Source organism: Chrysochloris asiatica, unplaced genomic scaffold, assembly GCF_000296735.1.
Source record: "Chrysochloris asiatica unplaced genomic scaffold, ChrAsi1.0 scaffold00052, whole genome shotgun sequence".
In the NCBI taxonomy this organism is placed as follows: domain Eukaryota; kingdom Metazoa; phylum Chordata; class Mammalia; order Afrosoricida; family Chrysochloridae; genus Chrysochloris; species Chrysochloris asiatica.
In genome coordinates, this window is record NW_006408570.1 from 14,921,928 (window position 1) to 14,949,779 (window position 27,852).

The 27,852-nt window shown below is 40.3% G+C and overlaps 1 protein-coding gene across 1 annotated transcript in view; it reads right to left on the bottom strand.

The window, feature by feature from the left end:
• Positions 1-27,148, bottom strand: part of UGP2 (UDP-glucose pyrophosphorylase 2) — a 65,460-nt gene extending 38,312 nt beyond the window's left edge. Inside the window, exons 1-3 of the mRNA XM_006862967.1 lie at positions 26,869-27,148; positions 2,628-2,755; positions 1,714-1,821 (exon numbers count right to left, since the gene is read on the bottom strand). Coding sequence (XP_006863029.1) covers positions 1,714-1,821; positions 2,628-2,741 — 222 coding nt within the window. The 5' untranslated portion in view covers positions 2,742-2,755; positions 26,869-27,148. The remainder of the gene's footprint in view (positions 1-1,713; positions 1,822-2,627; positions 2,756-26,868) is intronic.
• Between the last annotated feature and the right edge of the window lie 704 nt (positions 27,149-27,852).

Sequence of the window (27,852 nt, forward strand, 5' to 3'; positions counted from 1 at the left end):
CAACATACCTGTTCAGAGAATTACTCTTTTTCAGGAGAATGTAATATTAATTCTACTATTCAAAAAGAGAAAAATAAACCACAGTTCGTCCACCAGTGCCAAAGAAGCCAAAGACCAAAAAAAGCAGCCTTCCAAAAACATGCATACTGTAATCAGCAAACACGCTAGGCAAGAGAAATTTTAACTTTAACATAAAAACTAAAGGACTCCTCAAGATGAATGATTAAGGAAGCTTTTTCTTTTTCAGTTTGTTGTCCAACTTTTCTACAGTGAGCATGGAATTTATCATTTTTAAAAGTTTAATACATGTAAGTTAATTTCCATATATATGAATATAATGCTCTCAACTGAGTACTATATTTAAAATCTTTTTCCTTATGAAAAAATGTAACAATTATGAAAAAATATAATAATTAGTTTAAGTAGCTATAATTAGGACATAAATGAATGAATCTGGCTGTGTTCCAATAAAACTTTACAAATACAAGTGACAGGCCAGCTTTTTTGTAAATAGTTCCCCATACTCCACTAAACAACCTTATTTTTAAACTAGTCCTGTTGTCATTGTTTTTGAGCGCCGTCGAGTCAGTTCCAACCTATAGTGACCCTGTAATAGAGTTTCTGAAGAGCTTGAACTGCCAGCCTTGTGGCTCAAACTGACTTTACAGTCCAGCACCACAACAGGACCAATACTAGATGATCTAAAACTGATAGACATATAAGAGATAAACTATCTACATACAATTATTCCACTTGATCCAGTCTTTTTTTACCTGCAGTCAAAAGTGTTATAAGCAGTCCACGGCTAGACCAGCCAGAAGAAAAAGGAGGGAAGGTCATTATGTTACCAGAACTCACTCCATAGACAATTACTTCATTTAGATCATTCATTCAGCAATTATTTGCTCAGGTAATAAAGTCTGACACCTGCTCCATGGCCTCAAGGAATATATGGCCTAGTATAGATGATAACACACACATACAATCATGAGGCTGCCTACATGCTGCATGGCGGTTATGGTTTATTTCTGCAGGACTTGCCATTACCATACATATTATCTTAATAAAGCCAAATATCAACCTGTGATGTATATAAAAAGTACTTGGTTATTTCCCATTTTACACAAAGCAGCAGAGCTAGCATTTTTATAGGTGAAGAGACCATTCATAGTATTCCAAAAATACAACCTGCACAGGTGTTCAGAAGCAGGCAAATATAACATATAAGAAGGGAGTGCCATGTTGGCTTAATTAAGGCAAACAGGGAAAATCAGGCAATAAAGATGGGTTGAAAGATTGGAGAAAGCTTTTAAGTACCAGTCTCTCTGTCCAGGCCAGGAGCAAGAAGGAAGAACAGAACATAAATGAAGCTCTAAGTGTTTGATACTTTGCAAAACAGTTCTCTCATACTAAGGGAAGGTAAGCTATGAGGCAGTGCTGCAGGAAGATCAGACAGACAGGAATCCTCTGCATGACTGGCAAGAAAAGTCTAAAAGATGGGAAAGCAGGAAGTAGAAGAAAGCTACTTCTATATAGTTTCAGCCTGAGGAGACAGAATTCAAAGCTATCCTCCCTTGTCGGTGCCTGAATGATGGTTCTTATGGATTCCTTACTTTCTACCCTCCTCCGAACAAGTCATACCAATGTCTGAAATAACATTTTTCTACATTTTACCCTGAAATAACATTTTTCTACACTTTATCTAAAACTTACCGAATCTTCTGGAGGCCTCTGAATTTTCCCCCAATCCACAGAAGGCCCCTTTTCTTGCAAAAATCTATGAAATAGCTTCCGAAATCCATCAAGGTCTTTTTTAGTATGCTGTGAAAATAGAAATCATTGTTATAGCCAGCAGAATACCTAGTATTTAATAAAAACAGGTATATTACACATTCAAAATGCCTCCAAACAAAATTCTTTTATATTAAAAGGAGTAGAGAGTTTTTAAATAGCCCAATTTAAAATTAAAGAGAAAGAAAAACTAATGGAACCTACACTTAAAGTATTAAAAGCAAATGATTTTCCTGACTTCCCATCCGTACTACATACTCTAAACACTTATTGGTTCATGGGAATGTCAACTGGCTCTCTACAATTATTCACCGATATCCTTCTTTATTTCTTTAAAATGGAAATTCATCTGAACTAAAAAGTACAAAAATAAAAGACACCTAACCACAAAACAGTATCTACTAATTAAAATTTGGAAATGGAAAACATAATATGATGATTAGAAAAATAACACCTCACGATTCTGGGAAACCTCTATTAATGTTGTCAAAACAGGATGATTCTACTAGCACTGGCACTTAGGAAAAGGCATGAGCAATGTCTCATGATTCCAACTGAACACTGATATCCATTTCTCTACCCAATATATTCAAACACAAAACAAAATGTATTTTTTTTCTGATTATTTTAGCAACTTAAGAAACTTGTTAGAATGGAGGGGGAAAAAAAGACAATGGTTTTGGAAAGGAAAAATATAAATGTTGAAAACCCTTAATTGTCAAGCAATCCGGATTTTTTGTTGTGATTCCATCTTGTGATTATTAGTTCAGATTAGATGATCACCATCATCTGCAACAACTCAAAACAGAGGAAAACAAAAACACTGGAGTTCCTACCTCAAACTCATGTGACGGTGCTGTGCTGAGTATTTTTTCTAGTTCCTCCTTCACAGATAATTCTAGTTCTTGACGAATGACTTCTTGGAACTGAGAGGCACCATCTTGAGACATTGCTTTGCTAAGATCTTGAAACAAAAATAAAAAACCACAAACTGAAAAATTAGCCATTCAAACTGCTGGTGGACAAGTGATTTACTTCTGGTATTCCTGGTTCAATCCTACAGTCCTATCTTCTTCCCATAGTAGTTTCGACGGTACACTCTATGGGCTCAAGTTTGACACCGGTACATCCACATGCCTTGTTTTGTTTTCTTTTCTGTTGTTTGCTACTAAGGAGAACTAGTAGCAAACTGGATTATGAGATGGGCTGCTAATGGCTAGGTCAGTAGTTAGAATCTACCAGTCACCCCACAGGAGAAAGATGAGGCTTTCTGTTTCCATTAAGATTTTAAAGCCTTGAAATCCCTATATAGGGCTGCTATGAGTCAGAAATGACTTGGTGGCACACCACCACCACACCAAATGCCTTACTAGTGTATCTAGGGCTTTAAATCCTTTCACAGAGACAAAGAAGGTGAAAGTAAGAGATTAATCTTCATTTGAACACAGAGTGCCATCTACTGATGTTCCTCATCAAAACTGGAGAAGAATTTAAACCATTTGTAATACTGTTTTATAGAACATGCTCTCAAAGAACTCTACTGAAGTCCTAAGAGAACTTGAAAGGGTTTGGCAATTTCACAGAAAGCAATAGACTCTCCTCACCATTCCAGGCAGATAAAAAAATGTACAGAATCTTTTCCATGTTGGGAGGCGAGTCACTCTACACATTCCTCGTTAAAGCCCTTGAAAGAGACTGGCAATTCCAAAGTGCCTCTATGTCTCTGTAACAAAAATTTCCCATTTAAAAGGAGGATACAGGGCTGACTCCCCTTTCTGGTCCCTCAATTTCAGCTAAGATATTTCACTATCATGACTTTTGGTATAGCCTAGGCACACCTGTGACAGATGGGACTCACGAAAGGCAACAGAAACGCCTGTTAGACAAAAACAAGTAAAATAGAAAAATAAAGAAAAAGAAAACACAACAAGCCCAAGTACCTTGGGAGAATATTGCCAATACAAGCTGTTTTACACATTTTTATTTCTAGACAGTAATCATCTTATCTACTTTAAAATTTAAGGAGTAATTCAACTATTGTCAATTTCCTTTATCCTCAGTACCCTAGTTTTAATCATATTTATATAAATGTATTTATATAGCTTATATTTAAATGTTTGTGTGGTAACTAGTGAGGAGTTCCATAAATGTTGGTAAACTTAACAGATTATTTCAATAAGGCTTTACAAACTTGGCCTCTTTATATACTCTTAGATACAATAAATCCTTTCATTCATCATCTGGACAGGCGATAAAAACATACCAGCAAAATTAAATTATTTCTAATATACTTTTGAGAAATTAGTAAATTATGTAACTTTTGGGACAATTTATTTAATGCCGACAACCTCTCCGCACCCCCCCCCCCAAAAAAAATATCTGCAAATGTTAACAAATGGGCATACTTGGCAAACTCTTCAAAAAAATCTCTTGATACACATATTTCCCACCATATTAAAATCCAAGGAGGGAAAAAACAAAACAGGGAAATCTGGTGACTCAAACCTGAAACAGCCATTTTTTAACGGTGCTCTTTTTATAGGCACAGGTGTGGTACTCTAGGGCAAGCACTGGATGGCTCAAACCCATGAGCTGCTCCTCGGAAACCTTATACAGGGTCTCTGCGAGTCAAAACCAACTTGATGGCACTAACCAACAACAACCACAACACAACTGTCTATGGAGTCCAGTGAAATAAGCAAAATAAGCAACTTCTCTGTAAACTAAGAAACATCATATACATCATATTCCATAAACGAACTAAAGATACGTCTTCACTAATAAGTAGCAACTTGATTAGTCTGTAAATAACCCATGACAATGGATGAGCATATTTACATAGACTATGATAGATAAAAAAGGAGCTCTGGTAGCGTAGTGGTTACGAATCGGGCTGCGAACCTCAGGGTCAGCAGTTTGAAACTACCAGCTGTTCCGCGGGAGAAAGATGAGGCTTTCTGCTCCCGTAAAGATTTACAGCCTCGGAAACCCTGTATAGGGTCGCTATGAGTTGGAATCAACTCCACGGCACATAACAACAGCAGCAACATGATAGGTAAAAAGGAGCTCTGGTAGCATAGTGGTTACACGAACTGCAAGGTCAGCAGTTTGAAATTACCAGCTGTTCCGCAGGAGAAAGATGAGGCTTTCTGCTCCCGTAAAGATTTACACCCTGTATAGGGTCGCTATGAGTTGGAATCAACTCCACGGCACATAACAGCAACAACATGATAGGTAAAAAGGAGCTCTGGTAGCGTAGTGGTTACGAATCAGGATGCGAACCGCAAAGTCAGCAGTTTGAAACTACCAGCTGTTCCGCAGGAGAAAGATGAGGCTTTCTGCTCCCGTAAAGATTTACAGCCTCGGAAACCCTATACAGGGTCACTATGAGTCGAAACCGACTCCACGGCAAACAACAACAACGATAGGTAAAAGAACATTTTAAGATGGAGTTAACATGACATAAGCCACAGATGTTCATCACTTTGCACACTAGGCTGTACTTTAAAATTTGTCACAGCTTAAGTCCCCCACCCTGCCACCCCATGTATACCTGAAAAGCCACCCCCTAGTCTAAACCAATTCCATTATTACTGTTTCGCAAATAATCTCGGGGGTGGAGGGATCTATTAAATGTTGTTGTTGTTAAGTGCCATCGAGTTGATTCCGACCCATAGCAACCCTGTATAGGGTTTCCAAGGAACAGCTGGTGAGCTTGAACCACCAATCTTGCAGTTCAAACGACTTTGCAGTCTGATGCATTAGCCCACAGCGCCAAACCAGGGCTCCGAACACATAAACTGATTTTGTCACAATTAAAACAGATCAAGAAATACACAATGATTAAGAATAATTCATTGTGACTGTTCTTATACATAAAGCTATCTTGTAGACTTGCTACTATGTTGCCCAAGTTAGAACCCTGAAAGCAAGCATTCAGACACATTCCTAAAAAATAAAGTAATGGAAACATCTAACTTACTTATATTCTCAGCAAATACCAAAAGGAAATCAAAACTAAATGTGACTGAAAAAGTTTTAAAATAACTTTAGTAGCTGTTTGAGATTTATCTAAAAAAAGAAAAAGAAAAAAAACTTTAGAAGATTCCTCGGCATAATATCAGTCTACCAATTTACATAATTTAAGGTAAAAACATTTCTCACTATCCTCCCTACCAAATCAAGCCAGTCTGGATAAGAGACTGTAGCATTTAACACTGCATGTGATCTTAGCCAACTGCAGCTTGGCCAACCTCCAAAAGATTGTTAAAATGCCAGACACAGAATCAAACTCAAGTTGTGATACTATCCAAACCTCCCTACTAGTGAATCCTCCTGTTTGATACAACACCAAAAGCACACAATGAGCAATCTGTATTCCTTCTACCCTCTTTACTAATACCAGCAGCTTATAGGACTAACACTTGAACTTCATGGGTATACTTAACTGTTTTTTTTTTTTTTTCAATGCTGTGTGACATTAAACATCTCTAAGTGAGCAGCTCGTCTCTTCAATAAAATTCACATAGTAGTAAAAAGTGACCTTTCACAATTCTCACTTATTTTTCATGATTAGTGAAAAACTGTTAGCCTTAAATAACATGGTACCTATATCAAGTGCCACTGGTGATGCTGGAAGTGCTCCCAAGAAGCAGAGAAACGTTAAGCCATTACAGGACAAAATTGAATTGTGTGATATGCATAGATTGAAGTCTGCTGCTGTAGTTTCCCACCATTCAAGATAAATAAATCCAGCGTAAGGATCATTGTAAAAAAAGAAAATTTTTGAAGTTGTCACTGCAACTACACCAAACCAAAAAAACCGAGCCCACTACCAACAAGTTGATTCCTACTTATTGTTATTAGATGACATCGAGTCCATACCGACACAACCTTATGCACAACCTTATGCACAACAATCTCACAGTTATTGCTACGCTTGAGCCCATTGCTGTTGCCACTGTGCCAATCCATCTCATTGGGAGTCTTCCTCTTTTTCGCTGATCATCTACTTACTATACCAAGCATGATGTCTGATAATATGTTCGAAGTATGAGAGATGAAGTCTGAACAACCTGGCTTCTAAGCAACATTCTGGCTGTACTTCTAACACAGATGTTCTTTTGGTAGGCCATGGTACTTCCAATATTCTCCTCCAATACCATAACTTAAATGCATAAATTCTTCTACAATTGTTACTTACTTATTGTCCAACTTTCACATGCATATGAGATTATTGAAATTATCATGTGCAGCAGATATGACTAATGCAATACGCCGTTTGATTTCTTGACTGCTGCTTCCACAAGTGTTGATGGTTGATCTGAACAAAGGAAGTCTTTGACAACTTCAAACTTTTCTCCACTTATCCCTATGCTATTTATTTGTCCAGTTGTGAGGTTTGTTTTCTTTACATTGAGGTACAACCCATAACGAAGGCTGTTCGTTGATATTCATCAGTATTTTAAGTCCTTTTCACTTTCAGCAACAAGGTTGCATCATCTGTGTATGACAGGTTGTTCATGCGTCTTCCTCCAATCCTGATGCCACAATCTTCTTCATATAATCCAGCTTCTTGAATTATTTGCTCAACATACACATTGAGTAAGTATGGTGAAAGAATACAACCCTGGTGGGTGCACACCTTTTCTGATTTTAAACCATTCAGTGTCCCCTTGTTCGGTTCAAATGACTGCCTCTTGTTCTATATACATGTTCCTCATGTGCATAATTAAGTGTTCCAGAATACTCATTCTCTGCAATGTTGTCCATAACTTGGCATGATCCACACAATCGAAAGTCTCTGTGTAATCAATAAGGCAAAGGTAAACATTTTTTCTGGTATCCTCTGCTTTTATCCAACATCCAGCTGATGTCAGCAATGATATTCATCGCTCCACGTCCCTGTATGAGTCTAGCCTGAACCTCTGGCAGCTCCCTGTCTATGTACTGCTACAGCTGTTTTTAAATTATCTGCAGCAAAATTTTACTTCAACTCATTGCTATTGTTTGTTTTTAAATGCCATCGAGTTGGTTCCAACCCATAGCGACCCCGTATACAGGGTTTCCAAGGAGTGGCTGGTAAACTTGAACCGCTAGCCTTGCAGTTCAAACCGGCCGTGCAGTCCAGTGCATTAACCCACAGAGCCAACCAGGATTCCTGTTATAGGAACAGACAGCCTCATCTTTCTCCCATGGGGCAACTGATGGGTTTGAACTGCCAACTTTTGGTTAGCAATCCAATACCTATCCCACAGTTTTACCTTTTCAGCTAGGATACCAGACAGATGTGAAAACCTTGCACTTTTTGCAAAATATCTTATCTTATATTGAAAATGCAGTTTTTATGTGAATGCAACATATAACACAAATAAGTATATACAACATGTTAACTGACTGTTCCTGGTACTGGTAAGGGTCACGAGGAAGCTATTAGAAGCCAAACTTTTGGAAGTCAAGTTATATGAGGATTTTCAACTGGGTGGGGCAGGGGCGAAGTGGGACAGGGGACCCACACCCTTAACCGCCTCATTTTTCAAGGGTCAACTGTATAAAAAAAGACATACAACAAGTCTCTTCTACCCTATTCCAGAGTTGTTTCCTTCCCAACCCCCCACTCCAACAAAGTGGATAAGGGAGGCATTTTGAAGAGAGGTTGGCCCAGGATCGTGCAGTGTTTCGTTCTGCTGTGCATAAGATCTCTATGAGTTGGTACCTACTCGATGGCACCGAACAACAACAACAATTTAAAAAACAAGAGTAAGGAAGAATGCTTACACAAGAAGAGTGGGCACAGACCTAGAAAACCATTTCTTTGCAATTATCTCTTTACCCTTTCTGACTTTTCTAAGAAAGGTCTGGAATTTCTGGTAGGAAAAGAAGTACAGTCATTAAACTCTTTCTTGGATTGAACATTCTCAAGTTTCTCTTCTGGCAATGACAGTTGTGTTTCTAAGGGAATGTCAGTTCAAGAATCCCCTAAATAATGCAAGATCTCTAACTTAAAATGTTTTCTTTCCAATTTCCTAGCAATATAGAATTGATCTTCCTTGACTTTGACAAGAGACAGTGGCTTAGGAGTCAAACACTCTTATCTCAGGAGTAAATCAAAACATTTTTACAGCTGGGAAGAGCCATTTAATTTTTTTTTTTTTTTTTAAACAGATGAGGAAACCACACCTTGTGGGAAATTATTGAAAATACATAAACGATTTTCCAAGGTCACAGAGAGGACTAATTCTAGACCTCAGAAAATAAGACAAGTTTTTCTGAGTCCCATTCTATGACAGTAAGATACAGATGGCCTGGTCACTGTTTTCCCTCCAATCTGGTTCTCTTTCGTCCTTGGTTTATAATCCATAAAGATCACTTTCCTCCTAAAGCATTTCTATCAGAATCTCTTCTTAAACAAACTAGAAATTCTCATCACATTTAAATTGGGTTTATCTGGGTCAACTTGACTACAATTTACTCAATTTAAAATAGAATAAGGCAGGATCTTTTTAAAGCTTTCTTCTTCTTCTTCTTCCTCAATTTCCTAATTCTTCCTTGTTCCTAAGAACTAAAATTTCAACACCACAGACTTTCCCCTATATAACTGGAGCTTTAAAAAAAGAAAAAGAGAGAGGGAGGTAAAAAGGAGGAGGAAAACAATAGAATCTAGAGTAGGAGGCAATCAGTCTGACAAGTGATTAATATCTTTTAATTCAGATATTTCATTTCACCCATCTCAGCAACCAAGAGGTATACATTATACCCTTCCTTAAGCCTTAGTACTGGCACAAACAAAACTACTTCACATTCTGAATTATAAAGCTAATTTCACAATGTGTAAACCACAGAAAATCCACAGGGAGAACAATAAATAAAAGTCAAAAGGAGGATGAGGGCCCTTCCCCCAGATCACCTCCCAGCCATCAACAAATCAGTTCCCTTCGAAATTCACAAGGTCAAAGGGAAACCCACTTTATCTTAAACCAAGAAATGCCTTGTGTTACAAATAAACATAAATAAAACTCCAAGAATGTCAATGGCAACTCAAAATCACCACGTATAAAGTTGAGGGCCAACACTAACAGGATTTGTGACCAAGTCAAGCTAACTAGTCTCTTTGGGGCTCTCAAGGCAGTTCATGAATATTCCTCCTGGAAAAGCTATCTTTGTATTCTTATTACTGTTATCCTACACCTTCTCCTTACCTCCCTGACCACACCTCAGTTTCTACAACTGCAAACTCCTTCTTTCTTCTCCTATTCCCTAGGTTACCAAAGACTGTTTTAAGACCTTGCCCTCTACCAATAACTCTATCCCCTAGTGCCTCTCTCCTGAACTCCAGGTTTCTAAACCTTTTAAAACCTTTTGCACCTGCATACCCAACTGAGTACCTAAAACTCAGCATAGGCACAACAAAACTCATCTTCCAAACTAAAGTAACTTCTCCACTCACCTCATTGCTCCCCTAGGCATTTTCATTCTCCCAGTTACAAATGTTAAGCCCTCAAAGTCACAGTTTGTTTTCCCTCCTCTACCCTCCATCACATCCAATCCAATCCCCACACTATTTAACTAAATCACTACACTGCTTTCTACGCCCACTGCTGCTACGCTAAATCCCCTAGAAATTTTCACTCTCCTGGACATGACAACTCTAATCTGTTGGTGTTGGGCAAATGATCTGATCCTTGTAAACTGCAACCCAAATCATTATCACTTCTCATTTGATGATGGCAAGCTCATTGTCTATTGAAATAAATACAAAAAAAAACAAAAAAACAAACTCTCTGCCATCGAGTTGATTCCAACACAAATGGGCCCTTTAAGGGATTTGCAAAGCCTGTGTGGCACTGTAGGATAAACATTAGACCGCAAGGTCGGTTTGAACAGCAAGGTCAGCAGTTCAAAATCACCAGCCACTCCTATAGTGGTCTCTATGAGTCGGAACTGACTCAGCAGCATTTAACAACAGCAACAACAAATCTTTAGGAGAACATTTCTTGTCTCCTGCAGAGCAGCTGAAAAGTTTGAAACTACTAACCTTGCAGTTAGCAGTCTGGTGCTTACCCTCCAGCACCACACCATGGCACTGTTGTAAAAGCCCTCCCTTTTTGAATAACCAAAGCTAATGAAAGTACTAAAGCAGAATGCATGGAGGTGGCCGTTTCCTTTTTGTGACATCTAGGGCAGTGCTTCGAAAACTTTTATATGTGAACTATTCCTAGCAAAACCAAAACTCATACTGTTGCCATCAATTCAATTCCAACACTAGAACAGAGCAGACTGCCCTTTGAGTTTCAGAGGCTATAATCTTTACAGATGCAGCCAACCACATCTTTCTCCCTTGCAGCAACTGGTGGTTTGAACTGCCAACTTTGCAGTTAGGAGTCCAATGCCTAATCCACAACACGACTAGGGCTCCTTGTGATTTGACTTTGTTTAGGTGCCTCCGAGTCAGTTCCAACACATAGTGGCCCAATGTAAAACAGAACAAACCAATTAAGTGCTGAGCCTGAGGGGGGGGCGGGGGAGGTGTGTCAAGATCATAATCTCAGGAGACACCATGGTCAATTGCCATAATATAGTCACCAAAGACTATATCCAACTTGACTAGCTGAGTAATGACTGGGGTCTTAAAAGAACATGAGTGGCCATCTAAGCTGTCTCTTCATATGCGGAAGAAAGTGATGAAAATTGAACATACTTGGAATCAACTAGTCCAAAGGACCAATGGAACAAGTGAACACCATGACTCTGCAACCACTACAATCAAATGGGGCCAGGGTACCACTACCAACTGCTCTGAAAGAGATCACATTAGAATGTAACAGACAGAAAGGGAGAAAATGTAGAACAAAACTCAAAATTATTTTTTTAAAAGACCAGGCTTACCTGTTTGAAAGAGACTGGAGGAACCTGAGACTATGGCCCTCAACAACCCTTGGGAATTCACCCTTGTGGCCTAATTTTCAGCCAAGCAGTAGACAAGTACACAGGGAGGACAACACCACTAGTAAGGTATGCTCACCATGGAATAATTAGTCATTTAAGATAATAAAGGCAGCATTTATCTAAGGACAAAGTTGAGAAGGGATGGGAAGGAATGTGGAATGGAAATAAACACAGGAAGGTACTGAAATCACTGTTGTTACATGGTGGGGCTTGCAATCATTGAGATGAAACCAAGGGTATGATCTGTTAAAGGTAAACCTTTACTCAATCAACAATAAAAAGTGTCAACAGAGAACAGTGCCTAGTAATGTACCATCCTCAAAACTGTTAAGTTTGAGATCATTGTTGTTGCCACTGTGTCAATCTATTTCATTGAAGGTCTTTCTCTTTTCACTGATCCTTCACTTTACCTAGCATGATATCCTTCTTGAGAGACTAGTCCTTGCCTAAAGTATAAGAGACAAAATCTTGCTATCCTCGCTTTTAAGGAGCATTCTGGCCACACTTCTTCCCAACACATTCTTCTGGCAGTACATGGTTTATTCAATATTCTTCACCAACACTATTATTTAAATGCATTGATTCTTCTCCAGTCTTCTTTTCTTTATTCACTGTTCAACTTTTGCACCCATATGTTGCTGTTGTTATTTATGTGTTGAGTTGGTTCCAACTCCTAACAACTCTGTCTAGGGTTTCCGAGAATGGCTGCTGGGTTTGAACAACCAACCTTGCAGTTCAAACCGACCTTGCGATCCAGTGCATTATCCTGCAGTATCACACCAGGACTTGCATATAAGATGAATGAAAATACCATGGCCTTGGTCAGGGACGACGCCTAAGCACTCAAAGTGACATCTTTGCTCTTTAATACTTTAAGAAGGTCTTTTGCAGATTTGCCTAATGCCAACTTGTCTTTTGATTTCTTGACTGCTGCTTCCATGAGCATTGACTGTGGATCCAAGTAAAATGAAGTCTTTGATAATTTCAACCTTTTCACAGTTGATATGTTTCAGTTGTGAGAATTATAATTTTCTTTACACTGAGGTGCAATCTATACTGAAGGCTACAGTCTAATTTTCATCAGTAGGTATTTCAAATCCTCTTTGCTTCCAGCAAGCAAAATTATGTCATCTGCATACTACAGGTTGTTAATGAGTCTTCCTCCAATCCTGATACCATGTTCTTCTTCATATAACCCAGTTTCTCAGATTATCTGATCAGCAGATAATACACACTGAATAAGTACAGTGAAAAGATACAGTGCTGGCACACACCTTTCCTGATTTGAAACCATTCAGTATCCCTTTGTTCTATTCAAACAACTGCTTCTTGGTCTATATATATATAGGTTCTTCATGAGCATTCTTCATGAGCACAATGAAATATTCTGGAATTCCCATCGTTTGCCTTCGCAGTCAATAAACCACAAATAAGTATCTTTCTGGTACTCCCTGCATTCAGCCAAGATCCAGCTGACGTCAGCAATGATATTCCTAATTCCACTTTCTTTTCTGAATCTGGCTTGATTTCTAGCAGTTCCCTGTAGATGTACTGCAATCATTTTTAAATTATCTTCAGCAAAATTTTACTTGCATGTGACAGTAATGACATTGCCCAACAATTTCTACATTCTACTAGATTACATGTCTTTTTGTTGTTGTTAGGTGCCATCAAGTCAGTACTGACTCATGCGACCTTATGCACAGCAGAACGAAACGCTGCCTGATCTTGGACCAACCTCACTATCATTGGCACACTTGAGCCTACTGACGCTACCACTTTGCCAATCCATCTTGCTGGGGGTCTTCCTCTTTTTCTCTGACCCTCCACCTTACCAAACATGAGATCCTTCTCCAGTAACTGATCCCTCCTGACAGTATGTCCCAAGTATGAGAGACGAAGTTTGGCCATCCTGGCCTCCAAGGAGCACTCTGGCTGCATTTCTTCCAACACAGATCTGTTGGTTCTTTTGGCAGCCCGTGGTACTTTGGAATGGGCACAAATACAGGTATTTTTCAATCGGTTGGCCAGGTAGCTGTCCTCTGAATTTCTTGGCACAGACAATTAAGCTTTCTTCATGTATGATGTTCTTAATGTCATCTCACAGCTCCTATGGTCTTCAGACATTATTGTCTAGTGCATCAAATCTGCTCTTTAGATGGTCCCTACATTCAGGTGGCATATGCTCAGTGACTGATGAGCTTCTGCCATTATGGTGGTGGTGTTCCTAGCCATCAAGGCAGCTTCTGAACATTCAAAAAGGACTCCCTTTCTACTACAACTCTTTTCTGTGGAGGTTGTAATTACTTCTGTCTCTGTACTTTATCAAACATCCCTAAAACTTGAAATCTATGCTTAGATATCTGTCTCTAGAACCCTAAAATTTCTGATCATGAGGAAAGGGAGTTAACAAAAGCATGGGGACAGACTTATTAAAACCAAGAAAGAAGATCAAGGAGTAGAATATGTCCTTTGGACCTGGGATCCATGCGTTAGATCCAGGGGAAGACTGATGTCAAGATGCCTGGAGATCTCTAAAGAATGCAGGGCCTACAAAAGCTGATAAGAAACAGGAACTTGCCCCAGAGGCAACAAAGAAAGAGAACCCTTCTCCTAAAGCTGGTGCTTTCAATATGGACATCCAACTTCCTAAACTGTGAGGGAATAAATTTCTGTTTGTTAAAGCCACCCACCTGTGGCATTTCTGTTAAAACAGCACTAGAGAACTAAAACAGAATTTGATACCAGGAGATCGGGGTGCTGCTCTAACAAATACCTAAAATGTGGAAGTAGTTTTGTAATTGGATAATGAGTAGAGACTGGAAGAATACTAATAAGGGCCTAAAAGTAAAAGCCTGGATTGTCATGAAGAGACTGTTGGTAGAATTATGGATGGCAAAAGGAATTCCAATGAGGGTTCAGAAGGAAGTGAGGAGAACAAAACACTGGAGAAGGTGCACATGGTGATAAACACTGGCAGAGAAACTACAGCAGCAGAATCAAGATACCAGCACAGGTGCTGCTCCAGGAAGCAAAAGAGCGGAGCGTCTTCATGCAGGAGGCTTCCTGGTGGAGTGGTGTGACTTTGGGTACTTACTGGTAGAACTAAAGAGTTCCAATAGAACAGAGACCATGCTGGCCTCTTCTAGAGACTAAGGAACCATAAAGCAGACGCTGAAGAGACAACAAGCATGGGAAGGAGAATTGCTTTGATCATCTCAAAGGGGAGATCCACTTCAGATAGATAGGATCCACACACTCTGAAGTTTCTAAGGATTGGGCCAGTTTCCTAGGTTTTAGAAAATTGGGTCTTCATCAACTAGGTTCTGGAGTGTGGTGCTGCTGTTACGATGTGGGCAGGCTGCCATACCCAATGGGGCAGGATAACGAGACCTACTTAAGCCTAGGGAGTGGAAATCACCACTCAGGGGGACTAGAATGGGGCTGCCCAAAGCCAAGGGAGCAAAGTTGACATTTCAGTGAGCCTGGAAGGTGGAGCTCAAATGCAGGGTACAGGGGCCTCTCCTAAGAATCCAGAGATCATGGCCAACACCCAGAGTAGGGCCATTGCTTAGATGGTTTCTGAGAACACAGAATTATTTTCAGGTTTTGAAAGCTAATGTAAAATTTTCTGAGTTTAACTTCATTGGAACCTTTATCCTATCTTTCCCTCCAATTGCTCCAATTTATAGTGGAAATGTGTACCTTTTGCCTGTTCCACCTTTGTAATTCAGGAAGCAGATAACTTGTAGTCTAGATTCACAGATGAAGAAGAATTTTGCCCCAGACAGAATTTACACTTGGAAGATTTTGGGGGTGACATGATGAAGTAACTAAAATGTTTTGCATGTGAAAAGGACATGAACTTTGGAAAACCATAGCATCAAATGCCATAGATAGAATTGCATCCCTCCAAAGTAAATGTCAACTTGGCTGGGTGATGATTAATCAGTGGTTTGGCAATTATGATGTTACGTGGTAGTTATATGATGATTCCCCATGATGTGATCTGATGTGATAAACCATAGAAGAATTGATGCACTTGAGTTATGGTGTTGGAGGAGAGTATTTAAAGTGCCACAGGCTGCCAAAAGAAACAGATCTACTGTGTTGGAAGAAGTGCAGCCAGAGTGTTCCTTGGAGGCCAGGATGGCCAAACTTTGTGTCTCTCACCCTTCGGACATGTTGTCAGGAGGGACCAGTCATCGGAGAAGGATATCATGTTTGGTAAGGTGGAGGATCAGAGAAAAAGGGGAAGAACCCCAATGAGATGGATTGGCAAAGTGGCAGCATCAATGGGCTCAAGCATGGCAACAATTTTAAGGGTGGCCCAGGATCGGGCAGTGCTTTGTTCTGTTATGCACAGGGTCGCTATGAGTCGGTACTAACTCAATGGCACCTAACAACAACAACATAAATGTGCAGTATTTCCACTAATTGCATGATTTGAAAATAGGACAATTTATGTATTTGTTGTTACTGGACGTTCAAAAGGGTTTTTCTAGGCTGTAATCTGCGAACCACAAGGTCAACAGTTCGAAACTACCAGCTGTTCCGCGGGAGAAAGATGAGGCTTTCTGCTCCCGTAAAGATTTACAGCTTCGGAAACCCTATACAGGGTTACTTTGAGTCAGAACCAACTCCACGGCACGTAACAACAACAACAACAACAATCCTTAAGGGAGCAGATCACGTGGTCTTTCTCCCATGAAGACACAAGACAAGTCAGAACCACCAAGCTTTTGGTTAAAAACCTACTGCTTACACCACCCAAGGACTCCTTTACTGTATCTTACAGATGAAGAAACCCCGAGATTCTACATTTCCCAGATCAGGAATCTAAGCCCACTGTTGCCTGGTGCCCTCTTCTACCTCAGGCAAGTGTCTCCTCTCAGTGACAGTGTGTATAATTATATGGTTTATGTGACAAACCATGTATCCAGTTATATGCCACCCAATCTGAATGAAAGCCAGCAAAATCCCAACTGTGTGTGTTATGTGAGGTTAGAACTACAAATCAGAATGAGCATTCTCTTACTTCATCTTATAATCTTCAACTTTGCCTTTCACGGTTTGTTTTCTGAGCAGTGAAAAAATCGAAGAAAGCTTTTATGCAGCCTATAAATATTTTATTACCAAGGCTATAAGCATTTTACTGTTGGGCAAACGAACCAAAAGAAATGCAAAGTACTGTTATTTTGTCTTCCTGCACTCTTTGGAAGTTTTAAAATTCTAGGCAAAGATAAAATGAAACATTTCACATCAAACAGCATACTAGCCTTTGTCAAGACAGCAAACTGGTAGCCAAGCACAAACTCCAATCCCCTTGTCACAAGTCTTGCCTACAAAGCAGCAAGTGGAGCTTTGTCAAAGGGAGTGTTCCTCAGAATAGAATTCTCACAATCAGTGACTAACAGTCAAAAAGTAAACTAAGCATAATACTTCATATATATGACAGCAAAGAGTAGTATTTTTCTAAAAGAAGCAAGTGAAATCACAGAACAGTGAACTTTCTTGATTTACATAGATATTTTAGAAATATCTAAAAATAGCTGTGGAAAATGAAACATTTTGTTTTTTTTATGTAAGTAAACAAACACAAGACAGGCAATTTCTCCATGGTTCTCAAATTAATCTTTAGTTGGCAAAATGGTTTTGGGGGCACAATGGATTTCATCTGGCAATGACTAGGAAAACCAAAGTTGGCAGAGGTGGAATCTGAACCTTAGACAATTACTTTGCAACAAATTAAAGGGGATGCCTGCAATCACCAATTAAGAAAACTGGGAAACAGCTTCCAAGTGGAGCTTTCTTGCACATATAAAAAACACAAAGTTTCATTTTCTTGTGATAGCTTAACAAGTCAACTTTCAAATAACGGAACAACTTATTAATAGACACAAGCTTGGAAATAGAATTTTAGAGATCTAAGAAGTATGGGTTCAATCAGTAATCACTGTTTCTGGAATAATCCACCAAATTATTAAAACCATGATGTCAACAATTCAAACACCATTACTTCAAGTTCAAAATACAGTACTTTAGAAAAATTAGCTGTAGCTTGTATCTAAAAGGGCACTGTTTTTTGGTTGTTGTTTTTTTTTTAAAAAAAAAAAAGGATTCCGTTAAATCGTAATACTATATGACGCAGCAACTCCTCTACTTGGTATATGTCCCCAAATAAGAGCTATGACACAAGTAAACATATGCACACCATTTTCATCGCAACACTATTCACAATAGCAAAAATATGGAGACAGCATAAATACATAAACAAACATTGCTACAAACACACAATGGAATACTATACAACTTTGAAAAAAAAAAAATGAATCTGCAAAACACTTCCTAACATGGATGAACCTGGAGGACATTATGCTGAGTGAAGTTAGTCTGTCACAAAAGGGCAAAAAATGTATGAGACTACTGTTGTAAAAAGTCAAGAAAATGCTTTCATGCTAAAGGAAACATTCTATGATTGTTACTGGGTAGGTGGGAAGGGAGAGCAATTAATTGGCAAGAAAGTAGACACAAGTTAGTTTCGGTGATGAGGGAAATATACAGTAAGAGAGATTGGCAGAAGAATGGTGAAGACAGGTGAAGACACAAGGAGGTTTGCATGGGTTAAAAGACATAGAGGTAAACACTGTAATACGTACAGCATTGAAACAACAGTATTCTGTGGGCAAATACACAGGCTGAACAGGTATGGGAGGGAGAGTGGGAGAACCCACAAATACATAGGGTTTGAAAGAAGGTATTTGTACATATGCATTTACAGTTGTTGCAAATACGCCTATGAATGCGGTAGAGCATACAGCCAGCAAAATGATGGAAATTTCTTAGATATTATCAAATATCTTAAGGCAATGAGTTGTTGGAGCTGGGGGCTAAGGACCATAATCTCAAGGGACACCATGGTGAACTGGTATAACATAATCTACAAACACAGTGTTCTACATCCTACTTTGTAATGTCTGGGATCTTAAAAGCTCAAGAGCAATCACCTAAGGTTTAACTATTGGTCTCTCCTTGTATAGAAGAAATAAGAGTAATTAATGGAAATTAGAAGATGATGGGAATCTACTAGTCCAATGGACCAAAAGAACATGTGAACATCAGTCACCATGACTGAAAGACCAAAAGAACTAGATGGTGCCCAGCTACCACTATCAACTGCTCTAAACGGGATCACATTAGAAGGTCTCAGATAGAGTGGGAGAAAATGTGGAACCAAACTCAAAATTATAAAAAAAAACAAAACACCAGACTTACTGGTCAGAAAGATACTGGAGGGAAGTGAGACTATGGGCTTAATTATTGTGTGGAAAGGAACTCACTCTCTTAGTCCAATTATTAGGCAAGCAGTAGACAAGTACATGTTGTTGTTAAATGTTGAGTCAGTTCCAACTCATAGCAGCCCTATATAGAGTTTCTGAGGAGTGGCTGGTGGGTTTGAACCACTGACCTCGTGGTTCAAACCAACCTTGCAGTCCAGTGTCTTTTATCCCACAGCACCACCCGAGGTACACAGGGAGGACAGTAACACTAGCAAGGTATGCTCACCATTGAACAGTCAACCATTCAAGATCAAAAGGGCAATACTTTAAGACAAAGCTGAGAAGGGATGGGGCAAAGAGTGGAATGGAAACAGGAACCACAGGGAAGAAGTGGAAAAACTCTTGTTGGATGGAGCAGATTGCAATCATTGAGATTAAACTAAGTGTATAATTTGTTAAATGTAAAACTGATGATCTACTATGTAAATCTTCCTCAATTCACAATAAAAAGTTTAAAAAAATTAAAATAAATCCAGCACTTAAACGAGATTCCAAGTAATCAAAAAGATAGAGTGAATCATATTTCTTCTTTCACTAAATCCCAAAACTTCTCAGAGGACCTTCATCACAAATTTTTTCTAATATTCCCAAAATTTTCTCCAATGGCACCAATTATGGACATCATGATCAACAGCATTACAGGTAATTAATACAGTCTACTCTAATTATTCATTTCCACAGAAAATTCAGTTATTTTTACTTTAAATATTTGTTTCTATTTTCAATAAGAGAGATAGCTGACTTCCTGTAGATATCTGCAGGCCCTCAAAAAATTACAAATACACAGCTTAGTGGAAACTGGAAAACGATAATATACTGTCCTTTTACCTAGAACATTTTCATTATTTAGTCAACTAATGTTCCTCAAATTATAAATTACAAATTAAGTATCCCATTATTTTAATTTAATTTATTATATAAAGAATAAAGAATATATAGAGAATAGACTTTTAAATGGCATTATTGGAAAATACGGTTCAAAAGTTCATCTTTTTAAAGTTGTATTTTCTCAGATAGAGACTAGTGGAATTCCTTAGCCTACAGCCCTAAGCTGCCCTTCAAACCTGGAACTAAACTCATCGTCCTGGCTCAATTCTTAGCCAAACTATAGGCCTATATGGTGAACAATAACACCAAGGAGGTGCACACTCATTAGATCAACCATACAACATCAAAAGGACAGTATTTGTATGAAGTCAAAGGTCAAAGGCAGGACGGGATAAGAAAGAAGGACTAAAGGAAACAGGCAGACTTGGATGAGTTTTGTATATATATAAAACATGTACTTGTCTACTGCTCTGGTAGCGTAGTGGTTACGAATCGGGCTGCGAACCTTAAGGTCAGCAGTTCGAAACTACCAGCTGTTCCGCAGGAGAAAGATGAGGCTTTCTGCTCCTGTAAAGATTTACAGCCTCGGAAACCCTGTACAGGGTTGCTAATGAGTCGGAACCGACACCACGGCACATAACAACAACAATAACATATAGTATACATATATACTATTGTAGGGGCTGCAATCAATGTTACAAAAGAATTGTTGTATGGAAAACTAATTTGCTCTATAAACTTTAAAGCAAATCACAATAAAAGTTTTAAAGCTAATAGTTATCTTAAATTTATTTTTTCATTTGTCTCCAGAAAATTTAAATGGCACTTCCAAAAAGTTTGCCAGTGACTATTACTTTCCTATAGTTCCCTATCAAGTCCCTGCCCCATTAGTTTTCTGTACAGGGTCGCTATGGGTCAGAACCAACTCGTCGGCACTTAACAACAACAACCTTGCATTATAACAGTAAGACTGAAATGAGCTAAATTCTCTCTAGTAACACAATGAATCCCAAGCCACATTTTTATGGGGTAAAACATTATTAATGACTATGTTGCCATTTCGTCCCACTTCAAATCCCTACCAGAATTCCCTTGTGTTAAAAAGCATCCTGGTGGTGATTATGTGCCATGGAGTGGTTAAAACTCAAACTGACCCTACAAAGAGTTTCCGATGCTGTAACTCTTTACAGGAGCAGAAAGCCTCATCTTTCTTCAGTGGAACTGCTGGTAGTTTCAAACTGCTGACCTTGAGGTTAGCAGCCCGACTCGTGACCACTATACTACCAGAGCTCCTTAAAAGCATCCCAGTCATCCAAATAATCAGCAACAGGCTAAATTTGGTTTTAAGATTTGAGAAGAAGCAGGCCCAAGGCCTGACCTTGTCAACCAGGCCCCAGAATGCTGCTCAACTCTGTAATCACGTAAGACCCTTCAGTTATAATTAGCCTGGTTTATCTGCCCTGGCTAGCTGCCATCCACCAAACAGAAATCACCAAAACAGTCACAAAGAGAATTCCAACTCAAAGGAAAGGTTTAAATGGCACACAATTAAATGGCTGCCCTGAATTATATGAAAGTATCTCAATTTAAGATAATAATTTTTTGTTATTTAAGATAGAAGCCTATGAAAAAGTTTCAAAAGTCAAAACAAAAAGTCCATTATTACAGTAGAAGCACACAGCACGTCCTCATCACCACTCTATTTATAAGTTTCACAGCATTTAGGGAGATTACCTCACAGCTCTTAGACCATTTTAAAAGCAAAATCTCAAATGACACCCACAGGTGATGATGCCTCCAACTGCGTCAAGGAACCCCTCTCACTGAGCTAGGGAAGAATGGCACACACACTTATTAGAGACTGTGCAACAACCCCTGGGATGGAGAAAGCTAGCTTCTGGAGAAGTCATTTCCTAGGCTGGCAGAATGTGACCTGAGGGTAGAATACACCAGCCAGGAAATTATGCCACAGATTCAACAGAAATCCAGTGATGGGTCTTCTATGAGAAGGAACTTTAAGAGCCCAAGGAACACAGACTTGGGAAAATGCCCAAAGAAAGGCGAACCTTCTTTTCGCCAAAGAATACCACCCTCCTGCCTACCCAGATAAGTATTTTTACTAATAGAACATTTCTACCTAGTTGTTAGTTACCTTCAAGTGGATTCCAACTTGTGGCGACTCATGATGACAGGGATTTCAAGGATATGCCCTTCCAGAAGCAGATTGACAGCCCTGTTTTCCAAGCTGTCTACAGGTAGAATGGAACTGCCAATCCTTTGGCTAGTAGTTAAGCACTTAATCATTTGCACCACCCACCTTATGTCTAAATTCTTGAAGATGAAGAAGCTCAGCTTTCCTGTAAAGGGCATTGCCAAGTCTAGCAACTCGACATTCCATGACATTTATCAGCACATGTATGTGATCTTTTAAACTTCAAGTCCCCACCATAAGGGATACACCAAAAATCCCAATACACTACACAGTACATTGCATATCGTTGTTGTTGTTGTTAAGTACCATAGAGTCGGTTCTGACTCACAGTGACCCTGCACAGGGTTTCCGAGGCTGTAAATCTTTACCGGAGCAGAACGCCTCATCTTTCTCCCACGGAACCGCTGGTAGTTTCAAACTGCTGACCTTGAGGTTGGCATCCCGACTTGTAACCACTACGTTACCAGAGCTCTTTACACTGCATATGCTGTTGTTAAGTGCCGTAGAGTCGGTTCCGACCCATAGAGACTCTGTGTAGGGCTTCCGAGGAGTGACTGGTGAGCTTGAAGTGACTGGTGAGCCTCTGGTTCAAACGACTTTGCAGTGTGGTGCATTAACTCTCAGCACCACACCATATATGCTGTGGTTGTTAAGTGCCGTTGAGTTGGTTCGACCCATGGCGACCCTGCATAGGGTTTCCAAGGAGCAACTGGTGAGCTTGAACTGCTGACCTTGCAGTTCAAACAGCTTTGCAGTCTGGCGCATTAACCCACAGCACTACACCAAGACTATATATATAGTAGGTATTAAAAATTTTTTGTGAGCTGCACTGAACCAAAAACTGTCACCAGTGAGTATTCACATCACTCACTGCTCTATCTTCTCCCATCCCTATGGCTTCCACTGCAGCTCTTTTGTTTTTGTTTTTAAAGATATTAACTCCTCAGTGCCCATGTTTAAACACCAAACTTGAAACAGGAAAATTAAGAACTGTCCTATCTGCCTTCTTTCTGTTACCTTTCTTCTGGTGGCACTGCCATCTGAAAGGCCACCATTATTTTAAGACAAGTAAAATTTACCATGTCATCTCACTTCAGCTACTCAATAACCTTGGGCCATACGTATTGATTCTCAATTTTATACAGGAAAAAACTGAGGCTCAGAAGAGTTATGCGTGTTAAGATTACACAAGGTTCTAAGTCCATGCCCTTTCATCCCAAATTTATGTCCTTTCATGTTTCCCAACATTTACGTACTCTAAGAGGTGTTATATTAAAAACTACAACCAAAAATATAAGCTAGACTACTAAAAGCACACAAAATGTACTGTGTTGTCGATTTGTCACTTGTCACCAACGATAAATTATTTTAGAGTACTCCTTCCTGACAAGACATTGTATTTCCCTCGAGGCTACAATATAATCTTTGCCCACAAGGAAGTGACAATCCAGTTGCAGCAACAAGCCATTTACTTAAGATTTTAATAAGAGGCAACAAAAGGCGTTGGGAAGGACAAGGATTTCAGGCACATTCATATATACATTTTAGTGCTTAGTAGCTGTGAGTTTGGGATAAGCAAGATACATAACTTTCCTCAAAATGTAAAGTTGTGGTCAAAATCTACCTTGCAAAAAGTTTGTACCTCTTAGGGTTCTCGAGCTTAAATGAGATAATTTACGAAAACAGGGTTAATCATTGTTCTCTTATGAGGTGTCAATAGCTACACACTAATGAATGGATGCATCATTAAGAGATGCACAAAGATCCAAGAATTTGATTTTAAAAATTCACAAAAACAAAAATCCCAACCTGTACACTTGAAAATTGACCTGTGAAACAGCTGAGTCATGAGCTAATTCGTCATTTAAACAGCAGTTGTTGTTGTTGTTGTCATGTGCCGTGGAGTCGGTTCTGACTCATAGCAACCCTATACAGGGATTCCAAGGCTGTAAATCTTTATGGGAGCAGAAAGCCTCATCTTTCTCCTGCAGAACAGCTGGTAGTTTCGAACTGCTGACCTTGCGGTTCGCAGCCCAATTCATAACCATTATGCTACCAGAGCTAATCAAATATGTACGTGATATACATTTGGGAGGGATAGCCATGTTTCATATAAAGCTGCCAAGTTGAAAGGAAATCACCATTAAAAGTCAAAGGAAATCACCATTAAAAGTCAAAGTGGATGGCAACTAAATGTAATGGGGTATCTTGGATTGGATCCTGCAACAGTAATCTGAATAAAATCTGTAGTTAATAGTAGTATACCAACATTAATTTCTTAGTTTTAACAAATTTTGCCAAGGTTATATAAGATGTTAACACTAGAGGAAACATCTTTGCAACTTTTATTTAAGACTAAAATTATTCCAAAATGAAAAGATGCCTTGCTTTTGTTTTTAAGTGAATGACAAGGAAAGGAATGGCAAATACACTCAACAACTCTTAATCCCTGATTTAGAATCTACTGGGGGCAGTTAGCCATTAACAAAGCACAGGCTGTGAAATTAGTCAAAATACATCAACGTGTAAGTTATTCTAAAGAGTAACTAAAGTGAGTACACTGAATTTAATAATTCTAACTTTGAAGAGGAGTGACATGTCCATTTTTCCTTAGCAAACACTGACTTTATGATAACCGGACTTTGTTAATATTACAAAACTAGTAAGTTTCCTACTGTTACCCCAGGCTTTCCATTCTTGAATAAGACATTTAATCAGCACATAAAAAGCATATCACCACATATAAGCTATAACATGAATTTGAAAGTCTAATGCTAGTGACATTTCTGAGCTCAGTACTAAAACTAGGCATCAGTGCCCCATCTGTTTCTTTAATAATGTAGGCAAGCAAATTGTCTTACTTTAATTATCAAGAATTTCCAAGGGGTTAGCAAAGTGATGTGAGACTTACTGAGGCATTTTTATTTCCAGGGTCAAATTACACAACTAACCAGTACTAACACAACTTTTTTTTTTTTTTAAGTCCATCTAAATTTATTGAGAGTCATGAATTGGTTGTGAACTTTTTTAGCAGTGTGTTCAGCAAGATGGCTGAAGCTTTCACACGCTGGGGTCTGCAAAGACAGGGTTGACTTGCATCACAGAAGGCAAACTGTATGCCACATATTGATGACAAGGGTTTAAGACAGCACCAACTGCAATAGGTACACCACATACACTCACACAATGGTACTCAGCTGAGGGGCAGCTCCTAACTCTTTTTTTAAATACATATATGGAATTTAGAGGGCAAATTTAAAAGAAACATCAATAATCTTTTCAGATTTCAAAGAAGAAAAAAAAATTCTACACGGCAATGCAGCAAAGTCATATCTCCTGCTGAAATGACCTCCAGCTTCTAAGGACTACTCCCGGTTTCGTAACAGATAAATCTGGAAGTCAAACCACGTAAACACAAACGGAGTAGAAACTGAGAACACTAAAGGTTCACCAAAGTCTGGCAAAACCCACTTGCCTCCCCGCTGCCCTGCCGGCTTCCTTTACCGTCGGCGCACACACAGGTACCTAACATCCATCAGAAAAAGAGAAGAGAGATTAAGCAGCAACCAAAAAGCCTGTTTTCTCATCATCCACACTACTATCCCGGGAGCCAGAGTGCTAACAGCTGAATTTCAGAGAGGTAAAAGTAAACCCACTGAGCAGAAGGGCATAAATTATATGTATCTGAAACGGCAACCTAGAGGTTCACTGCAACTCAGATGTCAATTTTAACTAAAAGGATTAGGCAAATGGGATCGCTAAAGAATAGTTCCCCTACCAACCCACACAACCAACCTCTCCATTACCAGTCCCCAAATTCAACTGAAGCACTGCTGGCGTTAAGTGTGTCTTACCTTGTACAAATCTCGACATTTTGCGGTATTTAATAGTCGTTTAAAAAAAACAATTATTTCAAGAAAAGTGACTGCTATAGGGCAGTCTCTTCCTCTACTGCTTGAACCACCGTGTTCCTTTTTTCCAGGGGTCCCCAAAAAAATACACCCAAGAAAAAAAACACTCCTCCCCCCTTCCAAAGGACGGAAACTTGATCGACTACAACTCCAAGCTACACCGCTGGCTAGCAGGCGAGTCCCGGAACAGATAAAACCACACGAACTTAAATTTCATCAATGAAAGAGGCGGATCTACGACGGTTATTTCACCGCCCCCCCATCCCCACGCCCTCCGAGGCAGGGCTGCAGTAGGCAAGGCCGCCCCCTCCCCGGCGCCGCCGTCCAGCCTCTGGCGACCGGCCGGTTCCCCAGGAAACCCGGGTCAACAGAAGCCCTCGCCCAAGCAGGGGTCGGGGAAGCAAGTGCGTGCGGCCAGGGGGCAGTGCAGTCACCTCCCAGTCATTTTTACCAGCCCACAAGTATCCCGAGACTAGGAAGAGCGAGGAAGACCGCGAGCAGGCGGGCGGGCCGGGCCTCAGGCTCCCCGCCTTCCCACAGCGAGCTGCGGGGCCCGGCCGCGGCTTTTTTCCCGGCAGGGGCCGAGTGCTATCTTGCCCCTCCCCCGCGGCATTCATTCGGGCCGCGGCGTTCCGGGAACCCACGCAGCCCCGACACTTCTCCACATACCTTGGTCCCTCCTGCCCGGCGCCCTTCCTGAACTCCAAAGTCGACCTTCCGGACCAGACAGCGGGTCGGCAAAAGGGAGTTCTGCACAACATATCAGAGATGGAAATACACCCACCCAGGGGGTCGCAGGAAGCCCGTCTCAACACCTCCCCTGACAGCATGCGAGACCCACCTTCTTCTTCCTCCTTTAACAGCTGAGAAATTGGGGGTGTTTATGTCGCCTCGGGGAGAAGGCTCGCAGGCTGAGAGAATTTGCTACCTCTGCAACACCTTTCTCTTTCCCTCTCTCCTCTTACACGTGCACACCTTGAGTCCCTCGCCAGCGGTCGCACCCCGCCTGCTGACCCCCTCAACCCACCTGGCTGGCGTTTCCCAACACCCAGAAAGCCCCCACTTTCTCCTAAACACTTCCCCTCCCCCTCCATTCAGTGCGGCGCCCCTCAATGCGGAAACGTCCGTGCCGCGCAAGACAGACGGCCACAGCCGCCAATCAGGAGCCGAGGTGAATGAGGGTCAGGCCAATGAGACGCGCTGAGGTGGCAGGGGGCGGGGCGTCTGGGACAAGCGTGAGCCCGGCGAGGTACAGCGCGGTGCTGCGACGCGTGGAAACTGGATGTGGTTCCGCGGTGACTGGGCAAGGGACGTCTCACGAGTGAAACTCCTCGTCTTTTACCAAAACTTCAGCAAGGGAGAATACCTGAAGCATGAGTGGTTCTTTTTGCAGTCCGAAAAAAGGTTCTTGTTTACCAGGGATTGACAAAACGGGATGGGAGAGCCGGAACCACAGCAGGCATTCTGAGAGAGGTCACGTTCTCCCAGTAGACAACTACAGTCTGGATGAGTTGAAGAGCAAAGGGCTCTTTCTTCATTCATGGACCTTCAAGTAGTTTCAAATCTGCTTAGATTTTTTTTCCCCATTGATATGCTGCTCGTGAATATCTCTTTGAGGTGCATGCCGGTGGCGGTTACGTGCATTGGTGTCAGTTCGACTCTTAGCGACCCTGTATAGGGTTTCCGACGCTGTAAATCTTTACAGGAGCAGAAAGCCTCATCTTTCTGCCACTGAACGGCTGGTAGTTTCGAATTGCTGACCTTGAGGTTAGCAGCTCCATTCATAACCACTACACTGTAGCGCTCCTTAAGGTGCATCAGAAAT